The sequence below is a fragment of the Mustelus asterias genome, chromosome 3 (genome assembly GCF_964213995.1).
Source record: "Mustelus asterias chromosome 3, sMusAst1.hap1.1, whole genome shotgun sequence".
NCBI lineage: Eukaryota > Metazoa > Chordata > Chondrichthyes > Carcharhiniformes > Triakidae > Mustelus > Mustelus asterias.
In genome coordinates this window covers 74,511,897-74,537,033 of record NC_135803.1, presented here as the reverse complement: position 1 = coordinate 74,537,033, position 25,137 = coordinate 74,511,897, and the positions used below count along the sequence as shown (strand labels likewise).

Below are 25,137 nucleotides of genomic sequence, written 5' to 3'. Positions count from 1 at the left end.
AACAAGATGGATGACTACAATGAGATGAATGGGGACAACCTGAGATGGTTGAGTACAACTGAATTACTTCACACAAGGAAATGACGCCACAAAATGCCATGGCTCATAAGAACATAAGAACTAGGAGCAGGAGTAGGCCATTTGGCCCCTCTAGCCTGCTCTGCCATTCAATAAGATCATGGCTGATCTTTTTTGTGGACTCAGCTCCACTTACTCGCCTGCTCACCATAACCCTTAATTCCTTTATTGTTCAAAAATCTATCTATCATTGCCTTAAAAACATTCAATGAGGTAGCCTCAACTGCTTCACTGTGCAGGGAATTCCACAGATTCACAACCCTTTGTGTGAAGAAGTTTCTCCTCAACTCAGCCCTAAATCTGCCCCCCCCCCATTACTTTGAGGCTATGCCCCCTAGTTCTGATTTCACCTGCCAGTGGAAACAACCTCCCTGCTTCTATCTTATCCATTCCCTTCATAATTCTATATGTTTCTATAAGATCCCCCCTCATTCTTCTAAATTCCAATGTGTATAGTCACAGTCTACTCAGTCTGTCCTCATAAGCCAACCCTCAACTCCGGAATCAACCTAGTGAATCTCCTCTGCACCCCCTCCAGTGCCAGTATATCCTTTCTCAAGTAAGGAGACCAAAACTGTATACAGTACTCCAGGTGTGGCCTCACAGCACCTTATACAGCTGCAACATAACCTCCCTGTTTTTAAACTCCTTCCCTCTAGCAATGAAAGACAAAATTCCTTTGCCTTCTTAATTACCTGCTGCACCTGCAAACCAACGTTTTGTGATTCATGCACAAGGACCCAGGTCCCTCTGCACAACAGCATGCTGCAATTTTTTACTATTTGAATAATAGTCCATTTTCCTGTTATCCCTACCAAAATGGATGACCTCGCATTTACCAACATTGTACTCCATCTGCCAGACCCTTGCCCACTCATTTAAACTATCTATATCCCTTTGCAGACATTCAGTGTCCTCTGCACACTTTGCTCTGCCGCTCATCCTAGTGTCATCTGCAAATTTTGACACAGTACACTTGGTCCAAATCAACTCCAAATCATCTATGTAAATTGTAAACAATTGCAGTCCCAACACTGATCCTTGAGGCACACCACTAGTCACTGATCACCAATCAGGAAAACACCCTTTTATCTCCACTTTTTGCTTTATTTCTGTTAGTTAACCAATCCTCTATCCATGTTAATACATTACCCGTAACGCCATGCACCTTTATCTTATGCATCATGAGATGTCTGGATACAGAGAGAGAATTCGGCACAATGGGATAGTTCGAGACAATGAGACAAATGGCTAAAATGAGTTGTCCGAAAGCTTGTGTGGCTTTTGCTACCAAATAAACCTGTTGGACTTTAACCTGGTGTTGTCAAACTTCTTACTGTGTTTACCCCAGTCCAACGCCGGCATCTCCACATCATAAAATGAGTTGAACAGAGACAGTGAGCTGACAAGGACAATAAAAATGCTGGTCATAGGAGGTGGCTGGCCATACGATGGCTGTGAAGAATGGTGTTGCTGGGCCTGATGATATGACTGGGCACAATGAAGTATCTGCACACAATGTTGCAAGCAATGAGAGGTCTCATAGAATCATAGAATCCTACAGTGCATAAGGAGGCCATTCGGCCCATCAGGCCTGCGCTGGCAACAATCCCACCCAGGCCCTACCCCCATAACCCCATGCATTTACCTTAGCTAGTCCCCCTGACACTAAGGAGCAATTTTGCATGGTCAATCCACCTATCTTTGGACTATGGGAGGAAACCAGAGCACCCAGAGGAAACCCACGCAGACACGGGGAGAATGTGCAAACTCTGCAAAAACAGTGACCCAAGCCAGGAATCGAACCCAGGTCCCTGGCGCTGTAGGGCAGCAGTGCTAACCATTGTGCCACCGTGCTGCCCCCTAGTCTCAACATGACAAGATGGCTTGTTAGAACATGGTGGCTTGGCACAACGGTATGGCCAAATACAATGAAATGACCAAACACATCGAATTAGTCAGGTGCAATGAGATGACAATGCAAAGTGAGCTGACAGAATAAAATGAGAAGGTTGGGTGCAGCAGGATGGCCAGTCACAATGAGATAACGAGGCACCATGAAATTCCCTAGAATTACACTGAAGATACAGCATCGAAACAGGCAGTTCTGCTCGATCAGTCCATCTGAGTGTTCAAAGCTCTGCTCAAAATTTCTCCCATTGCCCATCTAACTCAATCAACTTAAACATCCATTCCTTCCCCCACATATGATTATCAAGCTTCCCTTTAAATGCAACTGTATCATTTGCCTTAACTATATCCTGGTGTAGCAACTTCTACATTCGCACCACTCTCTGGGTAAAGAGGTTTCTCCTGAATTCCCTATTGGGTTTCTTGGTGACTATCTTACATTGATGACATCTAGCTTTGCTCTTCCCCACAAGTGGAAACACACTCTCTATGCCTTTTTGATCAAACTATTTAATGATTTTAAAGACTCTGTTTTGTCACCCCTCATGCCTTCCCTTCACAGTGCCTCCGTATCCTTTTCAAAAGATAGTGATCAGAAGTGAACACAATGCTCCAATTGTGCTCTAACCAAGGTTTGATACAAGTTTGGCATAAATTCAATTTATACTTTGCAATTCTATCCCCTAGAAATAAATCTGAGTGTGTAGTTCACTTTTTTAAAATGGTCTTCTTAATGCCTGCCACAACTTCCAGTAATTTGTTCCTTGGTTCATCTGCCCTATTTAGATTCATATTCACAAACGAATATGAACATACGCATTAGGAGGAGAGACCATTCAGCCCCTTGAGCCTGCTCTGCCATTCAATAAGATCACGGCTGATTTGACTGTTGGCTCAACTCCACTTTCTGCCTATCACAATGACCTTTGACTCCCTCATTGGTCAAGAATGTATCTACCTCTGCCTCTGGATAAAATAAGATTTCTGGATGCAATAATATCTATAGAAACAATGATATGGCAGGACACCGAGAGACGGCAGGACACCAAGAGACAGCAGGACACCAAGAGACGGCAGGACACCCAGAGATGGCAGGACACCATGTTTGATAGGTTAGACTGGTTCATTGATTCTTGTACACTTGCTTGATTGCTTAAGCCTGTGAGTGAAGCAAGAGAGCTGACACTACTGAATATTCCAGAAAGGATCTAGGAAAGACCGTGTGTTTTGGAAATCCTGTAAATTCTGAGATGTTTTGAATTATTATAAATGAATATTTAGATCTAGATCCACCTCTACATTGCTCTGAGATAAACATAATATTCAGAAACCTGATGAATATACAACATATCCTTCCTCACCTAATTCATTCAGCAAAAACCCCTATTCTCTCCTCCCTCGTATGGGTATTTAACAGTCTCAAAAATGCATCCATCCTAGTAGTCGCTACACCTCCTCCCTGTGGTAACGAGTTCCACATTCTTACCACTCTCTGGGTGAAACGTTTCTTCAGAATTCTCTATTTGATTTTTTTGATGATTATCTTATAATGATGGCCTTTAATTTTGTTCTTCACCATAAGTCTAACTTAAAACGTAAAGCTAGCAGTCTCTATTGCTCAGAAAAATACTGAATTCTCCAAAAAAGTATCCATGCCTTTAATTTTCAGTTTGTCAATTTTTCCTTCCAGCCTGAAATGAGATACTGGGCAGGGTTTTCTGGCCACACGCTGCGTGGAAATACCCACCCGAACTCAACAGACCTTTAAATGGTCTGCCAAATTTTTTGCCTCATCAGCTATGATTCCCATAGCCGGACAGGAAATTTCTGGCCACAATCTCAGACCCTTCAGCTTCTCCTTTGTTGTTCTCTCAAGATGGCCTTTAACTTCCACATGGGCAGGCAGAAGGGCCTTGATTTAACATTTAACCCAAAAAGATGGAATCTCTGACAGCACAGCATTCCCTCAGTACTGCACTCAAGTGCCAGTCAGGATAATGCATTACAGTCTCAGGTCCAAAACCCACCTGATTTGGAAGCAAGAATGTTATTGTACTGAGCAATGTGGTTATCTCTTTTGAGCATCAGAAAGAAAGAAGAAAATATGGGACAGCACAACATAAGGAAGTTCAAAGAAAGAGAACAAAAAAAAATCAGATGTTTTAAAAACACAAAAAGGAGTTTGATATAAAGCAATTTTCCTGTTCTTAAGATGCGCAAAGTGCTTCAAAGCCAATAAAGTACTGCTGAAGCATTGCAATGCAGCCAAATACAGCAGCCAATTTGTACATTGCAATGTTCAATAATTGTAACAAACTAAATGACCAGATTATCAGGTTTATGGGTGTTGATTGAAAGATTAGTGTTGGCAATGGCACCAGAAGACTTGTCCCGCTCTTCTTCAAATAGTTCCATGGGATCTTTTATGTCATCTATCTGAGGGTCCAGATAGGATCTCAGTTCTTCAGCTTTCATTCAAAATATGGTTCCTGCAACAATGCAGCACTCCCTTTGTACTGCACTGGAGAGTCAATCTGGATTTTCGACTCAAGTCTCTAGAACAGAACTTGAACCCACAAACGTCCGGCTTGGAGGAGTCATAACTGACGCACAATCTTTCAATAATTTATCATAGTTTCGCCCACAAAAGACTAAGCGAGCAGGAGAGGAAAGTAGCTGGATTTTCCAAGTAACATAAGATCACAAGAATTGGTCTAGGTTTCACCGTCTATCTAATGAAAACAATTTAAACAAATAGGTGACTCACTGATTCGATGCTGACAAGTACCACAGTCACACAGGTTACATCTGTAGGGAGCGCAGGGAACCAGGTCATTTGATCGACAACGGACCAACTGTTCAGACGTGTTGCGTTTGCTCGCTGTAACAACGATGGCTACCACAATGTGCCAGTGCCTGGGCTTCAGCATCTCTGCTCTAGGCTTTGCCGGGACCATCGTTGCCACTGCTTTGAACATGTGGAGCACGCAGGACTTGGGCCGGGATCTGGTGACTTCGGTTTACAAATACATGGGCCTTTGGAAAACATGCCTGCAGCAGACATCCGGCTTCACGGAATGTCGCCCCTTTTATACGGTCCTGGGGCTTCCAGGTAGGGAACAAGTGGACAAATACTGTCGGGAGTGGGGGGTGGTATGAAACAGAGGGGTCTGTCTGAAAAACAATGACAGCATTTCAAAAACAAACCATATTGCAGTAAATGTGGTGCACCTGCACGTATTATTAATACAGCTTTGAATATATTGCATTGTTTGCAAGACAAAAAAGTTCCTTAAAATCTCCTTTGTGACAAAATGGCACTGTTCTAGTAGGTGTTTCTTGTTAAAACTGCTTCACGATAAATGTCTGCTACAATCAGCTCGGCAAAATATTAAAGAAAAAATGTTAAGAGTTATTTAAAGCAAAATTAGGTGCCAAGATGGAAAAATTAACAACATCGAGTAATAGGATTTAATAGGAAAGTTTATATCTTGGAAGGATATACTGGTGGCTTCAATGGTAACATTAACTTTTGAAGAGATAGACTTCAAGGGAGGTTAACTGTATTCACAGAGTGGGTTTCGATGGAGGAATTAATGTACTAGTCAAATGAGTATCGATGGGCGTGTTCACGTGCTTAAGGGATGGGCTGCAATAAGAGTGTAAATTTACTCAAAGGATGGATTTCAACGGGGAAGTTGCTATGCACAAGAAATGGGTTTTGATGGCAGATTACTGTACCAAGAAATCGGTTTTGATGAGTGAAATGGCCTTTTTTGAACTCATCTGTTGTAGAGATATCAGTTGTGGCTCAGCAATAGCACTCTGGCTCCTGAGTTGGAAGGTTATAGATTCGAGCCTCACTCCCAGGTTTGAGTCCATAATCTAGATTGGTATCTTAGGGGAGGTTTCCAGTGTCCAGGCCAAAAATTTAAGCAACACCTCAAACAACACTGCTAAAATAAATAGATTATCTGGTTATTTGTCTCATTGCCTTTTGTGGACCTTGCTGTGTGCAAATTAGACACCATGTTACTCTCCATCACAAGAGCTACTACACTTCAAAAGCATTTCATTAACTGAAGAGTGTTTAAGAAATCCTGATAATGTGAAAGACAATACAAATATGCCTTCTTTCTTGACCTGGTTGGTTATAGATGGTACGTTTTGTTTGCAAACTGCTATTCTTGAAGAGTGAGCAAGATATAGAGAACTGAGAAACAGGAGTAAGCCATTCGGCTCTTCGAGTTTGCTCTACCATTCAATTAATCTGTATTTTTCGATATTTTCAGATTCAACTTTGCCACAAGGAGATAATGATCTGAATTTATATCCATGCCAAGATGCGTATGAATGTTCTTTGTACTATTTCTAAAATGTTGTATCACCATCACATGATATATTTGATTTCTACACACATCACCTGGACTTCCAAAGTGTACAGTCTTCCTTTAGGCTGATAAAAGATCAAATAGAATCATAGAATCTTTACAGTGTAGAAGAAGGCCATTTGGCCCATCGAGCCTGCCCCGACAATAATCTCACCCAGACCCAATTCCCGTGACCCCACGTATTTACACCCTGCTAATCCCCCTGATACTGAGGGGCAATTTAGATTGGCCAATCAACATAACCCGTACACCTTTGCATCATTTTCTTGTCAAAACTGTATCAGTCTCTTACCTCTCATATTAACCGACATGCCTTACTGATGTTCTTTGCAAATTTTAACCTTTAAGTTGCCCATTGCAGTTATTACAAGAGTTTACTTAACTTGATCAAAACACTTCAGTATATCACCATAAATTGCCTCCATTTGCTGCTCACTGCGATCTTGTGTCGGGATATAAACTTGTGTGACAACCAAATCAAAAGGCTTTCCTTCACATTTAATCATGATCACTCTTTTGAGATTGGCCAGTAACCTTAAACTGATCTTTTATATCTTGTATCTTATATTTACTCAGATTCCTATTCCATTCCTATGTTCCTCACCTCCCATCTGACCAGATTCTAAACATTTTGCCCCTCAAGTCCAAATAAGTCAATGTAGTATCTATCCCTTATCTGTACATGGATATCAGGCTTTCCTGCCTGCTATGAAGTCCTTATTCCGTGTTCCTATTCCCAATAAGTTTTCTCTTTCTTTATGTGATGAGCTCAGAGGCTGAGCTCTCTTGTGAGTTTAGTCAACTTTGTCATAAATCTGTTGATTACTCCACTGGGCAAAGGTTTCTCCTTCCCAACCCCAGTGGCAGGGGGCCCAACCTCTTCTCTATCTTCTGTTCTTCGACTTTGACTTTCCTCAACTAACTACGGGATTTATACTGCACAAGATTCCAGACTCTTCACAGGTGACTGGCAGCATGGTCTTACTAAGCATCATGATTGTGTGCTTGGGTATGTCACCCACCTTGCTGGTCTCCACTTTCTCAGCCATTGCAGTGATCTTTAAAAGCATTAACAGAAATAAACACATCTGAAGCAGAAATTGAAATGCAATATAGATTTAGACCTGGAGTAGGAACGAGAGAGTGAATATTTAACCTAAGAACAATCTTTGATAAATATCTAGAAATAAACAAGAACATTCAGATATCCTTCATAGGCTATGGGAAAGCATTCAATCATTGAAAGAAGTGTTGCTGAAGTGTGACATTGACAGTCAAGATGTGAGCTTTATACAGAGCCTATATTGGGACCAAATAGTGAGCATCAGACTGGAAGAGGGACAAGCAGACATGTTTCAAGTGAAGAGATGAATACGACAAGGCTAAGTACTGTTGCTAAAATTATTCAATCTGTACACAGAGTAAATATTCAGAAAATTAGATGCATTTCCAGGGGCACAAACTGGAGGCAAGAACATAGCAAACTTGTGATACACTGATGGCACAGCGCTACTCGCAGAATTAGAAGAGGCCCCAAAAATATCACGGATCAAGTAAACTCTAGAAGTTTAGAATATTGATTATGAACACAAAAAACAACGGCAGTCGGAAGAAATACATGGGAAGAAACTAGAGTGAAGATTGAAGTGGGTGTTGTCACACTGGAACATAGTCATGAGCCATGATCATATTGAATGGTGGTGCAGGCTTCAAGGCCCGAATGGCCTACTCCTGGGCCTATTTTCTATGTTTCTACGAACAAGTAGATAAGTTTATCTATTTAAGACAATGGTAACAATGCAGCGGATGTGATTCAGAAGTTAGAAGAAAGATTGGGATAGCCAGAAGTAATTGATGATGAAGATGAAGAATGTGCTAACAAAGGAAACACAAGTCTGCAATGAGGAAAAACTCATAAGATGCTACATTTTCTCCACATTGCCTCAGAGATCAGGACAATAAGTAAAGATCTATGGAAGAGACCTTTAAAATGTGGATGTTTAGACACATGCTTAAAAATTCCATTAACAGACCAGGTTGCTTGAAATAGCAAAAGTAAAAAGAACTCTCATAATATGACATCCATAAAAATGAAATGACTGTATTTGGGACATTTGATCAGCGCTGAACACTAGTGATCTCTCTAGAGGGGAAAGTGGAGGGAAGCAGAAAGTGTGGTCAAGCTCGGCATAGTTGGACACTGAACGTCTCAGAGTGGTTGCAAACGAGCTAGAGTGGATGTGTGAGGATGGAGCAAGACAGACAAGATTGACACACCGTGACTGCAGATCACCTGTGTAATAACTCGACGGAGGCGAAAGTCCCGTCACCAAGTTACTTTATTTACACCATACACCTGAACACAGCCAGCTCCCCAGTTGCTCCCTGCTGAATGCAGCTGGAAGTCTGACACACCTGCTTTAAATATGAGCATGAGGCTGCCTGATTTAACCATCAATTAGGACTCAGCAGGTATCTTTTTCAGGTTATTAATTGAATTCAAATTCCACCAGTTGCCATGGTGGGATTTGAAACCACACCCCTTGAGTCACAGCCTATGCCTGTGAATTACTAATTCAGTGACAATACCACTACACCACCATCAGTGGTGGACAACCTGGTAGCAGTGGCAGCAAGCCGATCTGGATCTTAACTGCCCTAGTTCCATAATATCCTCGCTTAACAAACATCTATCAATCCATCCCTGATTTGAGGCTTTCAATTGATCCTCAACAGTTTTTTGGGAAAAAGAGGTCCAGAGTTCCACTGCCCTTTGTGTGAAATAAAGTTTATAGAATTATTGCAAATTTTAAAATGAGATGTAAGGATTTGAGATTATGGAAATTGAAACCGATGGACAACTTAGAGAAAGAAAATTAAACCCCAGAAATGTCCAAGGTTCCAGCAAGTCATCACCTTGTCAAGCTGGGTTAAATAGTGCCTGACAAAGACAACAAACATTCTTAACTGTTCATATTGAAGCTGTTTTCTTATACAGATATGATATTTATGAGGAAAAGAATTGAGCTTAATGTTTGCTGAATAGGTACATTTTATTGTGAATACCACAAGCCTTATTTAAGTACACCTATATTTTTGTGCCTTCCAAGTATTTTGCACGCCCAGCTTTAGCATTAAGTTGCATTTAAGGGTTTTTTTGTGTGCCTTCACCTACCCCTACTAGAAGTACAACAACGTAAATTTAAGTGACAGGTAAAGGAAGAGCATTCTACAGGGATAAGACAGCGCACTATTATTTATTGGCTATCCCTCACTGGTGAAGATGATTAACTTCCAAAGATGGCTGATGAGGCCAATTTAAAATCCGCAGACTTTATGCCACGTAGGGCATTTGTCATCTCATGGGGTGTCTGGTCACGTGTTATCAGTTCAGGTTCTTTCACCGTGTTGGCTTTTCCTCTTCATTTTGTCGCCGTTGGGTCTCCAAATGCAGCAATGCTTCCCACCAACTCTGCTGCCTGTTGGTTCAGTCCAAGGCGATGGTCTCCCAGCATTGATGTAGTGTTGCATTCACATTGCTTTAAGCACATCTTTGAAGTGTTTCTTCTGTCCTCCTCTGGTGCATCTGCCCTGGCTGAGCTGGAAGGAGACCAGCTGCTTTGGGAGACTGGTATCTGACGTCTGAAATATAGGACCAACCCAACGATATTGATGGTAGTGGATGATCAAAGCCTCGATGCTTGTGAGAGGACACTGATGTCAATGTCCTCCCACTCATTATGCAAGATCTTCTGCAGGCAGCATTGATTGGATGACTCCAGTGCCTTGAGGCGTTTCCTATACATTGTCCATGTTTCAGCCCTGACCAATAAGGAAGGGATCATAAACACATGGCAGAGCATAACTGGTTCAATTTTAATGTTGCGATCGGCAAACACTTGCTTCCTCAGATAGTCAAAGTCTGCATCATCAGATTTCACGCAATGCTGGATTTCTTCATCAATGTCAGCTTTCTGTGAAAGATAACTTCCAAGGTACAGGAAGTGTCCCACATTTTCCAAACACTCATCTTGAATCCTAATCAACGGGCTGGATGTGTGCATTTGGAGCTGCTGCAGGACTTTAATCTGTTGAACGTTGAGCATAAGTCCCATCTTCTCAAACGCTTCAGTAAATACATCAACAATTCCCTGGAGATCCATTTCCAACGCAGCGCTTACTGCGGTATCATCAGCTCAATGGCAAAGGTCAACATGGTCTTTTTGATTGGAGTCGTCAGAGATTATATGATTTACAGACACTTTTAAGGTCAAACAAGAATTACCCCAACTCTTTGTTCTATCTTCCTTTTTGCCCGAGTGACTAGAAACAAACATCCTGCTGAAGTGCAGTTAATTTATCAAACTCACTACTACTTATTGACAGAATAAGGCGCCTTGCCAATACTGCAACAAAACCCAATAATGCCATGGCAAACCTAAACCATGAGAATAAAACAGAAAATGATGGAAAAACGCAGCAGGTCTGATAGCATCTGTGGAGAGAGAAACAGATTTAACATTTTGAGCCCAATATGACTCAAATTCTGTGACATGTCCTGACACTGTGACAAATTTGTTAACACTGTGACAACTACATCACTGAGGCAAAGCAGTAAATCTGTGACAATCCTGCTAATACGGCAAAACTCAACTAATGCTACAACATACAAACAAATTAGGAGGAGTAGGCCACTCAGCCCCTCAAGCCTGCTCCACCATTCAATAAGATCGTGGCTGATCTAATTTTACCTTAACTTCCTGACCACCCCCAATAACCTTTCCGCCCTTGCTCATCAAGAGTACATCTATTCCCGCCTTAAAGATATTCAAAGAGCACCTTTTGAGGAGACCATTACTGTACACGATACTCCAGATGTGGTCTCACCAATGCCCTATAATAACTAAAGCATAACCTCCCGACTCTTATATCCCATTCCCCTCACTTAAACGCTAACATTCTATTCGCATTCCTAATTACTTGCTGCACCTGCACACTAACCTTTTGCGATTCATGCACTAAGACACCCAGGTCCTTCTGCATCTCAGAACTCTGCAATCACTCACTATTTAGATAATATGCTTTTTTTGTTCATCATGCCAAATGGACAATTTCACATTTTCCCAGATCATTGCCCACTATCTATGTCCTTTTGTAGCCTCCTTATGTCCTCTTCAGAATTTACTTTCTTACCTATTTTTGTGTCATCAGCAAATTTAACAACCATACAATGGGTCACTTCATCCAAGTCATTTATATGAATTGGAAAGAACTGAGGCCCCAGCACTGATCCCTGTGGCACACCACTCGTTACATCCTGCCAAACATTATTAAAAGATTGACACAAATCACTAATGTTGTGGCACTTCCTTCAAGACAGAAATGACTTCGTTTGAGGAGTCAAGCAAAGATTAAACCTAACACATGTACAACAGCAGGCAGGAGATACTTAGATAACTATTCTAGAATGTGGACAAACGCTGGCAAAGCTGTATTTATTGCCTATCCCAGGTGCCTTGAGGGATTTAACAGTTAACTGCATACGTTAGCTACACTGTATAAGGATGACAAGTTTCCTTTCTTGAAAGGCATTAGTGAATCAGTTGGGTGTTTAACAACAGTTCCACAGCTTTTGTGGTCAATCTGTTTGTTGCCAGCCCAGAAGTCATCCAAACATATTGATTTCAGTTTCACAATGTGTAATAGGGTCAGGATTGCTGATCAAATCCATAACACTAGCCAACCATAATCGCCATAGAGTGTTGAGAGGTTATGGAATTCACTTCCAGGCAGGCACCAGGAACAAAGTGGGCAAGTGTGATCAGAATTAATTGTTTATGTGAAGCGTAAAAAGCGACAATGACCTGCTGTGCAGTATGGCCCATTTCCTTGTTGCAACTTCAAATTCCCTCCAATAACTGTAACAATGCCCAATAATGCTATTAATCCTATAAATACTATGCAAACCTACTAATGCTGTGACACACATGGTTAAGCTAGTGGTACACCCCTCTAATCCTGTGACATCTCTTCCTGACACCACAACAAACTTTACTAATGCCAGAACATACACCTTGACTAAAATGGAAGCACTGTTTGAGTTTCACCAGTGCAAGTGTTTACCAAAGTATCGTTAAGAAAATGAGGGCTTCACATGGTCAACATCAGCAGCAGATCCTTGAGCATACATAAGGCTTCAGTTGACCTTGGGCATTCTTTGTAACCCAGATAAAGGAACTTATATTGACACAGCCCTGCACATGATAAATAAAACACTTGCAGTGTCGGAGAGGGGGCAGGGTGACGACTGGGAGCAGGAGAGAAATGAAACGAAATAAAAACAGAAAATGCTGGAGGGGTGGGAAGGCCAATATAAACTGCCTTGATTCCCCACTCTCTACCCATTCATAAACAGAAAGATGTTTTTTTATTCTGATTTCCCCTACATGAATGGTGCCATATTGTGCCCAACCCTTAAATTTGGAATGTACCAATTCTCTATTAATATCTTGCACAGCAAACTCGAGGTAAGATCAAATAAAGAGGGTTGGTTTATTTTTACACACACACACACACACACACACACACACACACACACACACACACACACACACACGTACGAGGGGCTTCATAACATTCACCCACACCATAAATGGGAGATAAGGAAAAAGGGAGAGGATTCGAGGCTTGCCTTTATTTGAAGTTGGCTGGAGCTGACGGATTGTCTGTGGGCCCACTGTTACTTTGAAACTGATGAAGGTGTCAAGTGACCAGTTGGAGACATCTTGTCAGCTCAGCTCAGCTTAGCCATTGTCCGGCACGGTAGCACAGTGGTTAGCATTGCTGCTTCACAGCTCCAGGGACCTGAGTTCAATTCCCGGCTTGGGTCACTGTGTGGAGTTTGCACATTCTCCTCGTGTCTGCGTGGGTTTCCTCCGGGTGCTCTGGTTTCCTCCCACAGTCCAAAAATGTGCGGGTTAGGTCAATTGGCCATGCTAAAATTGCCCCTTAGTGTCCTGGGATGCGTAGGGTTAGAGGGATTAGCGGATAAAATATGTAGGGATATGGGGGTAGGGCCTGGGTGGGATTGTGGTCGGTGCAGACTCGATAGGCCAAATGGCCTCTTTCTGTACTGTAGGGTTTCCATGATTTCATTATGAAAAGCACCAAAAAGAAACTTGATAAAATAAGCCAGCTGATGAATAGATTTATTTTTCTTTCACGTCTTGACCATGACATGGTGGCAGTGTAGTTAGGACTGCTGCCTCACAGCGACAGGGACCTGGGTGACTATAGAACATAGAACAGTACAGCACAGAACAGGCCCTTCGGCCCACGATGTTGTGCCGAGCTTTATCTGAAACCAAGATCAAGCTATCCCACTCCCTATCATCCTGGTGTGCTCCATGTGCCTATCCAATAACCGCTTAAATGTTCCTAAAGTGTCTGATTCCACCATCACTGCAGGCAGTCCATTCCACACCCCAACCACTCTCTGCGTAAAGAACCTACCTCTGATATCCTTCCTATATCTCCCACCATGAACCCTATAGTTATGCCCCCTTGTAATAGCTCCATCCACCCGAGGAAATAGTCTTTGAACGTCCACTCTATCTATCCCCTTCATCATTTTATAAACCTCTATTAAGTCTCCCCTCAGCCTCCTCTGCTCCAGAGAGAACAGCCCGAGCTCCCTCAACCTTTCCTCATAAGACCTACCCTCCAAACCAGGCAGCATCCTGGTAAATCTCCTCTGCACTCTTTCCAACGCTTCCACATCCTTCTTATAGTGAGGTGACCAGAACTGCACACAATATTCCAAATGTGGTCTCACCAAGGTCCTGTACAGTTGCAGCATAACCCCACGGCTCTTAAACTCCAACCCCCTGTTAATAAAAGCTAACACACTATAGGCCTTCTTCACAGCTCTATCCACTTGAGTGGCAACCTTTAGAGATCTGTGGATATGGACCCCAAGATCTCTCTGTTCCTCCACAGTCTTCAGAACTATGTATGTGGAGTTTGCACATTCTCCCCATGTCTGCATTGGTTATCTCCAGGTACCCTGGTTTCTGCAAAGATGTGTGGGTTAAGTGGATTGGCTATGCTAAATTGCCCCTTAATGTCCCAAGATGCGTAGGTTAGATGGATTAGCCATGGGAAATGCACAAGGTTATGGGGATAGGGTGGGGAGAGAGCCTGGATAAGATGCGTTGTCAGATTCGCTGCAGACCCAATGGGCCGAATGGCCTCCTTGTGCACTGTAGGGTTTCTATGATTCCACGACACATGCAAACTCGAAACGTTAACTCTTTCTCGCTCAACAATTGCTGCCAAATCTGCTGAGTCTCTTCAGAATTTTCTGTTTCTATTTCAGACTTCCAGCATCCGCGGTACTCTGCTTTTATTTCAGAGAAATGAACCGAGCTGCCCAAGACCATGAACAAAGAAATTAATGATGATGAGACGTTTTGAGTTGGGGCAGGAAGTAGGGAGGCAAAAAGGAAATCAAGGCTTAGGGGGAGGGTTGTGGAGGTGGGACTAACAGCTGAAGGCTCATCCACTAATTGTGGAACAGAGTGAGGGGATGGTGGAGGATCCAGCAGAACAAAACTGAAAGAATGAATGATCTGAATTGTGTTGAAGGACTGGAGAAAATGAGAGAGGCCGGAAGCACTGAGGCCATTTGAGGACGTGAGTGATGATAATTACAATGATGTACCGGAGCATGAGTTTGCCGGGGGGGGGCGGGGGGATTGCATGAGGCTGACACGCAAACGCCTCAGATATAACACCCTTCCCCATGCTGCACTCTATCATAGGCCACTGTACCTTGAGCAATTAGGCCCCAAGCTCTATAATTCACTTCCTAAACTCCTCTGCCTCTCTGAACCGCCTCCCTTTAAGGCATGCCTTAAAACCCACCTCTTTGATCCAGCTTTTGGTCATTTGTCTCACTATCTCCTTCTTTAGCTGGGTTTAAGTGTTTGTCGGACTACACTCCTACAAAGGGCCCTTGGAACATTTTGCTACATTAAAGGTGCTGCATTAATGCAAGCTGTTGTTGTAATCCACACATCAACTTTCCTCAAGTCTGGCAGCTTTACAAATATTCATTTCTGTTTGAAATCTCCCTTAAAGTGAATAAAACATATACAAACTCCAGTGCAGGGATGGAGTCAAGTTATAATTTTGATACACGTCCAGAAAAAGAGAGAATAACAAAGCGAATTTGTGTCACAGACTCAGCTGAGTGAGGGCATCATGTTTGATAATGGATTGTACAGAGTGAGAGAGACAGCAACAGAGAAATATCCCACAACATTAGCCCTACTTCTTGTCAGCCTCATGCTGTAAATTAGCAAATGTTCACACGAGCCTGATTTTGTCTCTGGCCATTTGCAATGAAAATTAAACCACTGAACAACACAACAGTCAAAGCCAGTTTTCACTCTCAAAACCTGGACCACCGCAGAAAATGACATGACCTATACTTTTTGACTGACCTTCAATTCTATGATTCAAATTCCACGGTTGGGTTTGGGTTGCACCTCTAAACTCTCCAACTGTGATTAGAAAGAATGATCCCCAAAACGTGCCTTAGCATTTCAACTGGTTCCCTTTGAACAGCCCAATGATACCACAGTGAGCAGAAGGAATAAGCTGAATCCATGTGATTCCTTTACTTGTCTCAGTCAGTGGGGGAAGGGCCATTACAAATGGCACAGCGTTCCTGATCAAGAGAAAAAGATTAGCCTAAATCCCTTACCTGTTTGCAACTCAGTAACTCCATCTGAAAAGATTTTTTTATATATTCCTCCATGCAACATAGGTGTCACTGGCTAGGCCTAATTGCTCATCCCTAATTGTCCTTTAGAAGGTGGTGGTGAGCTGACATCTTAGACCACTGCAGTCCCTGTGGTGTAGATGCACCTACAGTGCTGTTAGGGAGGGAGTTCCAGGATTTTGACCCAACGACAGTGAAGGAACAGTGATATATTTCCAAGTCAGGATGGTGAGTGGCTTGGAGGGGAACTTGCAGGTGGCGATATTCCCCAGGTATCTGATGCCCTTATCTTTTCAAAGACTATGTTTGAGGACCACGTAAGCAGACAAGGTTGGGCTCGGTTGTGCTAGCTTCCTCAGCAAGCTATCCACCATCGTTTACTGTCGAGTCTTACGCATGGAAGAATGCTTTGGGGGGAGCTTCCTGTAATTGCTGAACTGTACCCCTGGCAAAGGTCAGAGTTCGGAGAAGAGCAGACAAATGAAAGAAAATATAGTTCAAAAGACTTCTTTAATATAAGGAAAGTGGGAAATATGTGGGAGATGTTTAGAGCAATGAAGAATGTAATTCACTCACTCTTCATGAAAGGTGTCCAAATTAATTGTTCATTGACATTTCTTGAGGAACTTCTGGATTCTTTAAGCATTTTTAAAATGAACTAAAATATTGAGAGATCTATTACGTTTTGTGTAATTGTGCAGATTAACCCTCACTGCTGTAAATTTAAAGATATGTTTCCCTTGCCTGGTGAGATGCTACTCCAACATTGCTAGAAAATAACCAAACAAACTGGGGGAGGGAATTTAAAGAAACATGGGAATCATTTATAAAGGAACTCCTCAGTCACGTGTCCAAATAGCATCCTTTCTTCCTTCTGTCCCCTCTTCCAGAGAGGGCATCTCGGGCAGTGCAGCATTCCCAATCTTTGCAATAGGCCTGCTACATCAATAGGAATCCTGCAGAATGACCCTAAACAGTAAGCCACCCTTTCACAATGTGTCTTTTGATAGTTCTCTTGTCTCTGAATCCAAAGACTGGATTACATTGCAGGACAGTATCCAGGTCAGGCTTCAGCAACTTTAATAAGAACAGCCACTTTTTAAAATTTAGTCAAAAATGCAATATCTTAGATGCCACAATGCAAATGGCAATAATAATGAAAAACAAGAGACAACTTTTTAACACAAGCTGTTAATTGAATAATACTTTCTCACATGTACAAGGTTCATTACAAGTTTAAAAAATGAAACTCATTTTGTGGGTTTGGGCTGTCAAGGTCAGGAGCTGCTCCTTAAATCGAGGCTGATACTGCGGTGCAGCAACGAGGCAATGCTGCATTACCCAAGGTGCCATCCTTTGGTCAGGAGATAGCACATTATGCCAATTTTGCTGATTTTGGCCATGCTCAACATTTCAAAACCTTCTGAATCAGAGGCGAGTGCGCCGCCATTGCATCACGCTGACATCATCTTTCACCAGGGTCCGTGGTTGGCAAGCAGGATGCGTTTCTGAACTGCCTTCTGACCTCTGTCTATGCTTTGATGACATGATGAAATCCTTTGCCAACTTTGAGTCTGACCTAAATAAATCACCTCTGGTTATAACGGATGATACACCAGACCATAGACATGCTGACCTCTCACCAGAAACTGCTTTTGTATCACAGAAACACCAGGTAGTCACACAATTCCTGCTCTATAATACACAATAATAGAGTGTACTATATGGGTTTCATTCATTCCTGGGATACAGGCATTGCAGATACAGCTGCACTTACTGTCTGTCCAAAGCTGCTGCATTCTTACATCAATGTTACCCCTAAGTGCTGGAGAATTCCAGGATCTTGATCCAGCGACAGGAGGAAATGACACGATAGGGTCCAAGGCAGGATAATGTGTGATTTGAAAGGGAACATGGAGGGAGTGGCGTTCCCACGACATCACTACCTTTGACCTCTGGAATGAGAGCAGCCAATCTGACCTGCGTACTGAGACCCGTCACTGGCCGTGCAGTGAACCTGGGTTCACCCTGAACTGAACAAAACACCAATGCACAAGGGCGGTGCATTTACTCACTATCATTTCAGAGACCAGAGGGATGAAATTGGAATTGGGCATGAGTACAAAATGGGTGGGGTCGCATCAGCATCCCGTTATACACCCTGTCCCATATTCAATCACTTTTACTATCAGACATGTGACAGGATGCACAGGAATTGTGATCTGCATTCCCTCCTATGTCCAATTTCGCCTCCCCACGATTCCTTCGTCCGCTGAATTGCACTGATTGGCTGTTTTGCTGCACTCTCACTTCCGCCAGGTAAGCCATCACGAGACCCAGCGAAAGGCCGAAGGGGAGTGTTTGAAAGACACTGTATTTGGTAGGTACACTAACGTCTGTATTTCTTGCCAACAGCCATGTTCCAGGCCGTCCGTGCACTGATGATCGTCGCCATCGTGCTCTCGTTGATCGGTTCAGGTGTCTCCATCCTGGCCCTCAAGTGCATTCGAGTTGGAGCCATGGATGATGGTGCAAAGGCCAACTTAACGCTCACATCCGGAGTCCTGTTCATCGTTGCAGGTACAGCACCCTATCAGGAGGGAGGGAAAGCCTTCACCATGTATTGGGAAATTGAGAGCAGACACTATTCCTCATCCTCCATATCCTACACCGGTTGTGGACAATGAGTAAATCAATCTTTCCAGCTTTAATCCCCTCAGTGAGTCAGTAAACCTAGTTCTCTTTCTACCAGTTCAAAGATGTGTGCATTCCTATTTCTCTGGGGGTTGATGGGGTTCAGTCACACAGGGATCGTCAGCTAACATCGAGCGGTGGTGGGGTATTCAACTGTGGAGGGCATCATAGCTGCATCCAATCCTACTCCAAACCACACAATGCAGCTCTCTGGCAATGGAGACAGCAGTGACTTACAATCAGTAATGGGGTTCCTCTCTCCTATAGTCCAGCCCTCCAGCTGGAGCTTTGCGCCTGGTAACTGAGCCTGTCTGGGGCATTACGGCTCCTCGTGACAAATGCTTTCACCACCTAGGCCATCCAGGCAGCACGCTGTGCGGTACTCTAATATTTCAGTCAGACCAATGCCCATCTAGTGTTGGACTGGAGTATCTACTCCTTGCCCATGTTGTCCAGGATATAGCCAGTGCATTCCAGGCTTTCTCCTCGACCTCTCAGCATGATCGAAAGACACCGAGAACCTTGATGACCAACGACTGTTCAACAGGGGGGGGGAAAAAAATCAATAGAAGTCACGCCACAACATATCCCCCACTCCGCCCCCACATAGCGCTGCTATCGTGCTCTCTTTCCAGTATTGCACTGAGCAGCGGATGGAGATTCTGTGATGTACATGTGAGAACAAATTAAAATGGTTGATGTCAGTAATGAATATGGGAAACTTAAGGGACGCAGAATGCTGTATTAGGTTTCTTAACAAGAGTCCCCCTTCTACTGACGGGTGCTGGTCTGCAGCACAAATCTTTCCCTAACACAGGTCTAGTCAATGATCATACTAAGAGCAGTCACATTGGCTCTGGTGTGTGTGACATTGTCAGATGTGCGCCTCTGATAGATAGCAGGCCATTGCTCGAACACTGTAGAGGGAGCTGACTGTAACTGTACCTGACCAGACTGCACTTGGAGCTCACAGCAGCTGACTGAAATAGGTAAATGTCCTATTCACTGGGGAAATTATCACTTACAAAAGTAGCTCCCCAGAAAAGAAAAATCTCACTTGGATCAGTTTTGATTTTGAACATCTTTATTTAGTCTCCCCTCAACCTTCTCTGCTCTAAGGAGAACAGGTCTGGTCTCTCCACAGAACTGAAGCCCCCTCATCGTGGGTACCATTCTGGTAAATCTCCTTCCTCTCCGTGGCCTTGACATCCTTCCTTGAATGTGGTGCCCAGAAAGGGAGACAATACTCCAACTGAGGCTTCACAAATGATTTATAAAGGCTTAGTTCTGCTGTCCTTCGACTAACACATTTTTGTTTAAACCTGGATAGGGGTTTGTTGCATAGCTGGAGTATCAATCTACGGAAACATGTTGGTGACAGACTTCTGGCAGATGAACGTGTCGATTCTTGGGGCTCAGGGATCAGTTCAGCAGAGGTAAGGCTCAAAGATACAGCTCAAGAACTGGAAACTCTTTGCGTGACGATAGTTTTCATGGTTTTTCCCTGGATTTGAGAAAGGGAAGAACCTACATTTGTAGAACACCTTTCAAACCCAAAATGCTCCACGGTCGATGAAACCTGATTACTCTTGTTGGCAAACTTAACAGGCGGGTTCCAGTAGGATATTACCACAATGTCACTGTCTCAATATTCCATAACAATAAAACGCATGAATTGTGTAAAGGCCATTTGCTTCCCCCCACAATGGGTCGTTTACAATTTGTGCTGTTACAGATTCAGCCCCTCTACTATGGGTCCTGAGAAAAGTAACCAAAGGTCATGGACATAAAGTTGTGACATTTCTCCCCAACTCCCTCAGGCTACTCAAACAAAACTCCAAATATTGATTCAATGTGCCTCACAGCACCAGGGACCCGAGTTCAATTCCAGCCTCGGGTGTCTGTCTGTGTGGAGTTTGCACATTCTCCCCATGTCTGCGTGGATTTCCTCCGGGTGCTCTGGTTTCCTCCCATAGTGTGGATTCCCACTCACCTGAAGAAGGGGCTTGGAACTCCAAAAGCTTGTGTGGCTTTTGCTACCAAATAAACCTTTTGGACTTTAACCTGGTGTTGTTAAACTTCTTACTGTGTTCCTCCCATAGTCCAAAGATGTGCCGGTTCGGTGGTTTGGCCATGCTAAATTGCCCTTTAGCTTCCAAAGATGTGCCAGTTAGGTGGATTGACCATGATCAATGCGTGAGGTTACGGGGATAAGACAGGGGAGTGGGCCTAGGTAGAGTGCTCTTACGGAGGGTCAGTGCAGACTCCTTCTGCACTGTAGGGATTCTATTGGAAAGGAAGGTGGGGTAGGGGGGTGGTGGTGGAAGGAAGGGGAACTAGTTGAGGCACTCTTGCAGAGAGGGCCAGCTTGGACACAAATGCTGTAACCATTGTACGATTCTATGACATGGCGATACTTTTTGGACTAACGAGGTTGTCCTTCCCCACAGGTACACGTTTGGCGCTGCTTTGTTTGTGGGCTGGGTGTCTGGAGGCCTGCTAGTTATTGGCGGGATAGTGATGTGCATTGCGTGCAGGGGAATGGTACCGGAGGACACTCGGTAAGTAACTGAGTGTTCAGAATAAGATGATAAATTATGGAGAGGAAAAAAATCAATGGTTATTCAATGTCAATCACTTGAATCTACAACATTTGGAACATGAGCTTTTCTAGTCTCCACTCATTCTGGCTCAAGGTTTTTGTGACTTTCTGGAAATGTTCTGAGTGGAGTATTTGCAGCACAGAGACCCAAAAAAGATCGCTAACCTTTCGTATCCCATGTTCTCTCGTTCATTGTTTCAATTTTCTTTTCTCAGTTTGTTCTGTTGAGGGCAGGGGAAATATCACTAAGATGCAGTAAGATTTATTTTCAAATGCACAATATCATTGATAGCGTTCCTCGTATATTTCTTCTGAGTTCAAATGTGTTGCCCCCACATCCTTACTCTGTTAACACATAACAAACACAGCCCACTTGACATGGCATCATAAACATTCATTCCCTCCACCAACCATGCACAGTGGCAATAGTGCACCATCTACAAGATCCACTGTGGCAATTTCCCAAGCCTCCTTCTGTAGCACCTTCCAAACCTGAGACCTCTACCAGCGAAGGGCAACAGGGACATGGGAACATCGCCAAGTTCCCCAAAGTCACTTACCATCCTGACTTGGAAATATATCACCATTCCTTCACTATCGCTGTATCAAAGTCCTGGAACTCCCTCCCTAACAGCACTGTGAGTGTACCTACACCATGGACTGCAGTGGTTCAAGAAGGCAGCTCACCACCATCTCAAGGACATTTAAGGATGGCACCAAATGCTGGTCTAGCCAGTGACCCCCACAAATCATGAAAGAATAAAAAGGGTGCAACTCCAAAATGTTGGAACTCCACATGTCTCCTCTTCCTCCTACAGTTTACTGGCTTTTAAAATCCAAGATCCTTGCAATCTTCCACCTTCCTCTTTAGAACCCTGATGGTATTCTGCTGCAAGTATCTTGGTCCTTTCCTTAAAGTTTTCTACATATTTAGCTCTTCAATCCTGTTCTGCTATTCACTGAGATCACGGCTGATCTGTGACTTAACTCCGCACACACACCCCTTTGCCCTACATCTCTTAACAAAATTCAACAATAAGAGTAAACAGAAATAGCAGCACCGTGACATTCAACAATGATCCCATTGCTTTCCTTATGGCCATTTTCTCTACAACATTGTCTGAACGGTTTCATTGATAATGTTTTTTGTGAGAACTCACTGTGGGAAGATACTGTGCCCAAGAGCATATCAGAACCAGCTTAATAAGGTCAGAGATACACTTGGCAGCTAAGATGCAGAACAATGTCTTCACAGAAATTTATATAGTATAAAAGGGTGCTGGGGGAGAGGGGTTACTGAGTGACAGTGAGAGGGAGCTGGATTAACATCAGGAGAGATACAGTCAGTAACACAGGGTGCTGGGGGACAGAGGTTCCTTAGTGACATTGTGAGGGAGCTGGATTAACATCAGTAGAGATACAGTCAGTAACACAGGGTGCTGGAGGAGAGGGGTTACTGAGTGACAGTGTGAGGGAGCTGGATTGACATCAGTAGAGATACAGTGAGTATTCAGGGTGCTGGGGGACAGAGGTTCCTTAGTGACATTGTGAGGGAGCTGGATTAACATCAGTAGAGATACAGTCAGTAACACAGGGTGCTGGGGGAGAGGGGTTACTGAGTGACATTGTGAGGGAGCTGGATTAACATCAGTAGAGGTACAGTCAGTAACACAGGGTGCTAGGGGAGAGGGGTTACTGAGTGACAATGTGAGGGAGCTAGATTAATGTCAGTAGATACAGTTACTAACACACGACACGGATCATTCACACAAACTGGAGAGGATGGGAACCACATCAATTAGCAGAAAAATTCCAAGTTCAATCCCTTAATCAGCTGACCACAGATAAAGTGGCATTTGGGGTGCTCGAATCAGCCTCAACACCATTGGGCTACACTGTTGACAGCACTGAGACTGCCGCTGGGAGCCGCACTGACACTGGTTACAGGAACGAGGTCAGCTCTGATGCCTTACCCCATGAAAGAATATACAGGGTGAATGGCTGCCTAAGTGTGGAGGTGGTAGGAGAGGATACAGTAAACTGGAAGGGATGAAACACATTTTTAGAAAATGAGAACATAAGTGAGATTGGCTTTTAGATTTAACGATACTCGGAGCTTCCAGAGAAGCAAAGACCAGAAGTAGCTGTACTTAATACAGGTCATCTTTTTGTGTGTAGGTACAATTCTACCATCTACAAGGTCCCAAGTCGTGGGACTGGCTACAAGACAGGCTACAAAGCCAACACACACTACGACACAGAAATGACCCACGTCAGGAAGAACTATCCTGAAGATGTTGAATCGAAAAGATCCGCGTACAACCGAAGCACCAACGAGGATTCCAGACGCGGGAAATACGATTATGTGTAAACTTGCTGGTTTTATCGGGGAACCTTAGGGTGAGATTCTGAAATGCTGCCAGGATTCCATTTCTTAAATATTATTCGGGGACACATTTGCACAGCTCCCATTCCAGCCAGTTACTCTTGTAGTTTAGATGCTAACAAGGATGATCAGTCAGAATTTTAGAAGATGCGATCAATTGATTAAAGGTGATAGCCCGTTACTACGGTGACTACGCATGACATTCAAATCCAACCTCAGTGGAGGCTCAAAGTGGATAATGAAAAATTGGTTGGGGTGTAAACCGTTCTGACAAACACACTGCCACCATTTTGTTCCTTATACTGAAGTAAACTTTTACCCCATGGACACCAGGCCGGTTTTGAATCCAGCGCTAACCAACATACTCACTCATATCCCCCCTGACAAGACATAGAAATACCCCTAAACCACTCAAATACTTCCACAAACACCAGGATATAGAATCATAGAAACCCTACAGTGCAGAAAGAGGCCATATGGCCCATCGAGTCTGCACCAACCACACTCCCACCCAGGCCCTACCCCCATATCCCTACACATTTACCTGCTAATCCCTCTAACCTACGCATCTCAGGACACTAAGGGGCAATTTAGCATGGCCAATCAACCTAACCTGCACATCTTTGGACTGTGGGAGAAAACCGGAGCACCCGGAGGAAACCCACGCAGACACGAGGAGAATGTGCAAAGTCCACACAGGCAGTGACCCAAGCCGGGAATCGAACCCAGGTCCCTGGAGCTGTGAAGCAACAGTGCTAACCACTGTGCTACCGTGCCGCCCATGGAAGGTATATGGAAAGTAATATGGAAGGTAATTAGACAGAGGTCTCACACTCGAAGGATATGGAATGTGGTCTCAGTGACCAGTGAGACAAGCAGAATAAATGGGTTCAAGGAACAACAGAATGATGTTCCTCAAAGATGAGGGGTAAGGAACATGTTGAAGGGCATTTAGGTGGGAACGGGCTTACCAAAAGGGCTGGAATTATTGGACCGTAATTAGCACAAGGATTGATGTTTTATTTCTTAATTGTTTATTTCTTAATTTCATTGCAACAGAGTCACAAATTAGGAACATTTCACAATCTCACCCCTGAGGTTCAGTAGGATGTACACATTTTGTAGTCTTTTTTTAAACTGTTAGATGGACGTTTTTTTATTATGCATAAATATTCCGCATAAATGTGTGAGGCATATTATCAGAAGAAACAATGAATGTTGGCCAGATTTCTGGAAAATTCCAGAGGCCTTTAACAATGTCAGGTGGTACCTGGATGTGGAAGTCCTG

The 25,137-nt window shown here is 43.5% G+C and overlaps 2 protein-coding genes across 3 annotated transcripts in view; one reads left to right on the top strand and one right to left on the bottom strand.

Moving 5' to 3' along the window:
• Positions 1-25,137, bottom strand: part of dzip1l (DAZ interacting zinc finger protein 1-like) — a 123,910-nt gene that overhangs the window by 17,987 nt on the left and 80,786 nt on the right. The window lies entirely within an intron of this gene.
• Positions 4,829-24,435, top strand: LOC144491429 (claudin-18-like). Its single transcript, XM_078209241.1, has 5 exons — positions 4,829-5,101; positions 18,583-18,747; positions 20,192-20,297; positions 21,312-21,422; positions 23,642-24,435. Exons 1-5 carry the CDS (start codon positions 4,882-4,884, stop codon positions 23,832-23,834), a joined length of 795 nt encoding a protein of 264 aa, XP_078065367.1. The 5' UTR covers positions 4,829-4,881; the 3' UTR covers positions 23,835-24,435.